General features: G+C 37.1%; 1 protein-coding gene across 1 annotated transcript in view; it reads left to right on the plus strand.

The window, feature by feature from the left end:
• Positions 1–6,248, plus strand: part of SLC41A2 (solute carrier family 41 (magnesium transporter), member 2) — a 66,143-nt gene that overhangs the window by 15,729 nt on the left and 44,166 nt on the right. The window contains exon 4 of the mRNA XM_005861669.2: positions 4,819–4,890. Coding sequence (XP_005861731.1) covers positions 4,819–4,890 — 72 coding nt within the window. The remainder of the gene's footprint in view (positions 1–4,818; positions 4,891–6,248) is intronic.

The following is a 6,248-nucleotide window of genomic DNA, read 5'->3' on the forward strand; positions in this document are numbered from 1 at the left end:
TTCCCACCCTGGGCAAGCCCCCACCGCCCCAGTGTCTGTGTCCATTGGTTATGCTAATATGCATGCACACAAGTCCTTTGGTAGTTTGGCCTTCCTTTGGGCAGGCAGGGTGGCATTGCTGCCTTCCATAGGTCAAGGATTGTGTCACTGATCATAAGATATTTGAGTCATAAACTGAAGGAATTATTCAGTTCTCTAAGCAATTAAGACACCATAGACTTGATGCATAATCCGTGTTTTCTTAGCTTGTTGCCATGAGCCACTACGTTTTCCCTGTACTACTCATTTGTTAACTTTTATTTTTTGAGGCTCTTTGAGATAGAGATGTTCCAGGTAGTGCCAAAGGTCAGAGGCAGGACTGTTGCTGATATGTTAGACCCATGGTTCTCAAAGTGTGGTCCTCTGATCAGCAGTGTCAGCTACTTGTTAGAAATGAAAATTCTTGGCCTCACTCCAAAGCTACTGTGTCAGAAATGATGGGTGTTTGGTTCAGCAGCCTGTATTTTAACAGGCTTTCCAGACGGTTCTGATGCACATCAAAAATCTGAGAACCACTGTGTTAGATGAACAGCACAGAGGCCAGTAGGGCTGGGACCAAGTGAGCGAGGGGATAAGTCACAGGGGATGAGATTACCTTACCCGCCGTTGCAAGGACTTTGGTTCTTGTGTGAAATGGGAAGCCACTGGAAGATTTTGAACAGAGGAATGATGTGATCTGGTAGATATTTTTAACAGATTATTTTGACTGTTGTGTTGAGTCAGGACTACAGGGGGCCAAGGACTAAAGCAGGCAGACAAATTACGATAATGTTGGCTTGGATCAGCGTGGTAACAGCGGTTGTAGCGAGCAAGACATGTTGGAAACCAGAACTCATTTTCAGAGAGAGGTGACAGAACTGGCTGATGAATTAGCTAAAAGACCAGGAGTAGCCACTTGAATTTTTTTCTGGATTTGAAAGGAGGAAAGTAAACATATTAGTCAATGGAAAACCAGTCACTTGTGGCATCAAGCTATGTTAACATGGCATATTCATCTAGTTTATGGTGTTTTACTTGCTTAGAGAATGGTCTCGTTTGCTAGGCAGAGTACTACGATTCTTAGAGAATGCTAGAGCGTCATTGTCAGCTGTTTTGATACTCTGTTCACTGTTAGAGCAACTCCAGGTTAATGACTTTCTGAGACCTCGTTTGGAGGTCCTAGCAGGGGAGGGCAGCTACTTGAACACCCTTGACTGAAGACAAGTCCTCTTCTCGTGAGGGAAGGTCGTCCTCTTTGAGCGTGTAGCTTCCCGAAGCAGCATCTGGATCGGTGACAGAGGCAGGGGACACCCGCTGAGCCAGCCAGATGAGCCGAATCAACCCTGGCAATCAATGGGGTGGCAGATGTCGCGGCCAGGTCACCCTCACATCCCAGATTAATGGCTTCTTAATAGCAAAGTCCCCAGAGTCTCACCTCCTATGGACTCTTCCCTGCCAGTTCTCTACTTGAAATTTTTATTACCCTCAACTTTGAGACTCCACACTCCCCTCATTCTCCCAACTCTTTCATTGCTGCTTCTCAGTCTTCTTTTTTGGTCTCTTTTTCTTTGCTCATCCTCTTGATTTGAGATTTTCTTAAGGTTTTCGTACTCTGTTCTACGTGTTCTCTGTCAGTAATTTCATGTAATCCAACACTGCTTGCACGTGGCTCAGCCCCGTGTCTCCAGTCTGTTTCCTGACCTCCGGAGCTGAATTTTCGAATGTCGGCACCACTCACTGCATTCAAAAGTAAACTCATGACTTTCTCTTACTCCAACCATTCCCTTTTACCTATATTTCTTATCAGTTTACTAACATTGCCAATCACCTCGTGCCTCCCCTCTCCAGCTGGACTGTCAGTTCCTACCATGAAATCCCTCTTCCCTTTCTCTTACGCCCCACCTGCCACAACCTTAACTTAGTTGCCTGTTGTGTAATTGAGATTGCTGTAGCTGATTCCTAATTGTACTCCCTGAGGGAAGAGTAATTATTTTTTAAACTTAAAATGAGCACTGTTTGAAAATCAGCCTTTTCAACTATGTGCAAAAAATCTTTAAAAAATTTTTACAGTTTTCCAATGTAGTTTTAATTTTCACTTGTTAAAGGAGTAAAAGCCATTATAGCTTTAAAAGGCCAATCTATGATTATTTTGATCTTTTTTTTCAATTAAAGGGTCTTTTCTCGTTTTTATGATTATCTGCAGGAGAATCAGGATAAATGAGCTTATAGGATTATAAGGAAGGTCTCGGGAAAGTATAAAGATAGCGAACTTAAAACGTAAGATATCAGATATAGTCTGTTACCTCAATCTGTTGAAGGTTAGTTGTCCTTAAAACTTGTTACTGTATGAAGTATACACCAAAAAGGTTGCGGGTTTCATCCCCGGTCAGGGCAAGTACAGAGGCCACCAATCAATTGATGTCTCTCTCTCTCTCTCTCTCTCTCTCTCTCTCTCTCTCTCTTTCTCTCTCTCTCCCTCCCTTTCACTCTTTAAAAACCAATGGAAAAGATATCCTTGGTTGAGGATGAACTATATACATGTTACAAGGTGCAATGTGATGTCCAGATAGTTTTATTAAGGCATTTCTCTTTGTTGTTGAACCTGTAAAGCCTTTAAAAATAAATTTAAATTGGCAAATTTAAAATTGAGTATCAATTACATATTAAGTAAAATTGCTATGACATAATTCTGGCACACCAGTTTATAAAATTAGGTCTCTGGATAATTTGATGGATGTAATTTTGTTCTCTACATATTGTAGTTTATAGAAATCTGACTTGAAATTATTGGATGCAACTGATTAATGTAATTAGACCATGAAAATGAATGAAATCTTCTGATATATTAGGCAATAACTAACTTAAATTAGGTGCCTAATTTGTTAGCTTCCAGAGTCAGATCAATTTTAGATAAGTAATTTATATTTCTGAATTATATTCCAATTTATGAGGACAAAAATATTAAGTGCTATGTAGTCTGTTGAGGGACTGCCAAAGAATCATGGATTTTAGTGCTGAGGTTAAGTGCATAAATGTTTAATGACCTATACCGACAAGCCAAGAATTTTTAATGCAATAAAAATAAATGATATAGGTCAAAACAGTGACAATTGCTAATTTATGAACTATTAAACCCCACCAGTGGGGCTAGGTATTGCCAGGTATATTCTTCTAATGAAGGCGGTCTTTTGCAAGTCAATAATATAGTTGGAAGCTACTTTTAGTAATGTATTCTAATAGAATTTGTACCAGGAATTCAAAATGTCATTTTCATTGGTAATGAAAAGAGTGTTGGTTTATAACTGAGCTACAGGGATCTATCTATAACAACTTAACTACTCACTGAGGCTTGTGGATGTGTATATAATGTATTTATACAAAAATAAAGATCCTCCAAGGGAGAATGATTTGTCACTTAGTCAAGACACTGTCTCTACCTGCACACAGTGCGGAGCATGTATCTCTCATTGTTCATCAAGAGGGAAGCCAGCACTTACTTTGGTATGCAGTACCATTCTCAGCTGGAATGAAGTCCCTGTGCAGCCTATGAAGCAAAGTGGCAATTGCATATAGCTACAAACTATGCCACCAAAGAGTCTAACACTAAACCAAATGATAGCCCGAGTCTATAGTGAGAACTACGGATCACCAAGCTTACCTCTCAATCACACATCCATGGGGGTGATGAGCCCGCTATCAACTTTTGGTTGGAACGTCAATGACTATTTAAAAATCTATAACTGCCCTGCTGTTCGAGACATCTAACAGAGACTACACATATTTCTGTTTATGTTTTGAAATAATTTTTTAAACTACAGAAACTTCAATTATTAATAGGCAGTTTTCTTGTTATTTAATAGACACTTGGGCTCTTGGACACTTGGAGACAAATATTTTAATGATTCTACAAAATTTTACATTTCAACGAAGATAAAAATGCCTTTGTATCTTAAACACTACTTGCTAATTGTTGTTACATACATTAATTATTGTATGCATGTAGTAAACACTAAAACTGAGTGATACGTATTATTTGAATATTAAAATACTTTTTCTTAGAATCTATTAATATTTTAATATAAAAACATGTTTTACCATGTTATCAGAGCATGCATATCTTTTGGGAGGAGTAATACATAAATTAAACATTTTGTGGATCTTTTAAACTAATAAATTTATGTGTCCAAAGCCATGTATATGATTTTATCATATCATCTGCAAATCATTTAAAGTGAAGATTTGTTCCATATGCTTACTCTCATTCTTTTTAAGGACAGGGATTTCATATGCATTATTTTTTTCAAACTCTCAAGTCCTTCTATACATGGCAGGAAACACTCCAGTTTACACAAGAGGCGATTGTCCTCCCAAGGGCAGAATGTTATTGATCACCCAGGGCCAAGTCCAGAATACTTGCTTTCTAAAGAAGCTGTATTTTATTTTTATATCTTTCAACTGAAATGACATATTTGCAATTTCAAAGAACCATAATAGTTCAAAGAAAATTTTTGATGGACTTGATGGTGTTAATTGTAAAATAACATCACTGGGAAGGTGGGTAGTACTAGCTAGTCCACTTGTGAGGTAGTAAGTAAGCTAAAAAAATTTCTGAAACATCTCAGGCAAGCTGAATGTGAGATGTAAGACTGGTAGCGAACTCAGAATTATATTTAAAGTGCAATGTGAGCTCATCAGATTTACTAAAGATTTATCTTTGGCTTTAAGACTTACTATGCTGTTTAAATAGAATAGAGAGCATATAGCTTATTCAGTGATACCTGAAAATATCCACCTTAACAGGTAAATATTGGGAAGATGGATTCACCCATTGAAAAGTGGAACCTAATAATTGGCAACTTGGCTTTAAAACAGGTAAGTGATACACATATTTATTTCTAGATCTTGGGTTTACAGATCTTGGTTGTTACCTGTAAGAATGAAATAAATTTTAGTTAAGTCTACCATTTAATTGTTTCAGGGGACCCCAAGTGATAATTTACTACTGCAAAAAAGGGATAGAATAAATGAATATCAATGATTTTGAAAGTTTTCTTTCTCTAGAAATTATGTACTTCTAAATATGAAAAACATACAATATAAAACTATAAATATACAAAATATTTTCTGTCATAAGTGTGTAAGAGAGCCAGAGTTTGAGTTTAATATCTGTACAAATATAGGATGTCCCCCAAAATATATATATTTTAAAAAATATATTTTTATTGATTTCAGAAGTTGCCTGTTGTGTAATTGAGATTGCTGTAGCTGATTCCTAATTGTACTCCCTGAGGGAAGAGTAATTATTTTTTAAACTTAAAATGAGCACTGTTTGAAAATCAGCCTTTTCAACTATGTGCAAAAAATCTTTAAAAAATTTTTACAGTTTTCCAATGTAGTTTTAATTTTCACTTGTTAAAGGAGTAAAAGCCATTATAGCTTTAAAAGGCCAATCTATGATTATTTTGATCTTTTTTTCAATTAAAGGGTCTTTTCTCATTTTTATGATTATCTGCAGGAGAATCAGGATAAATGAGCTTATAGGATTATAAGGAAGGTCTCAGGAAAGTATAAAGATAGCGAACTTAAAACGTAAGATATCAGATATAGTCTGTTACCTCAATCTGTTGAAGGTTAGTTGTCCTTAAAACTTGTTACTGTATGAAGTATACACCAAAAAGGTTGCGGGTTTCATCCCCGGTCAGGGCAAGTACAGAGGCCACCAATCAATTGATGTCTCTCTCTCTCTCTCTCTCTCTCTCTCCCTCTCCCTCTCCCTTTCCCTCTCCCTCTCTCCCTCTCTCCCTCACTCCCTCACTCCCTTTCTCCCTTCCTCACTCTAAAAACCAATAAAAACATATTTTTAGGTGAGGCTTAAAAAATATTTGACTTGAGTATCTTTCCTGAATTTTTATCTTTTCAACAGTAGATATTTATTATAGAAGATATTATTATAGATACATAAAAGTAGTATGTAATTGGAAAGTAAGCCAAGTACAGTGGATCTACCTCCAAATTGTTGGGTACTATTACCTGAGGTCTGAAATTTCCTGCTTCTGAATGCTAGATATAAATGAGTCAAAATGGTATCCATTGTCCTAAAGATGGTATTTTTTAAAAAGCCTGTGAAACTATTTCCCAGAAGCAAATTGCTTAAACCGTGGTCGGCAAACCGGCTCGCAAGCCACATGTGACTCTTTGGCCCCTTGAGTGTGGCTCTTCCACAAAATACC

This window comes from Myotis brandtii, unplaced genomic scaffold, assembly GCF_000412655.1.
Source record: "Myotis brandtii unplaced genomic scaffold, ASM41265v1 scaffold155, whole genome shotgun sequence".
Taxonomy (NCBI): domain Eukaryota; kingdom Metazoa; phylum Chordata; class Mammalia; order Chiroptera; family Vespertilionidae; genus Myotis; species Myotis brandtii.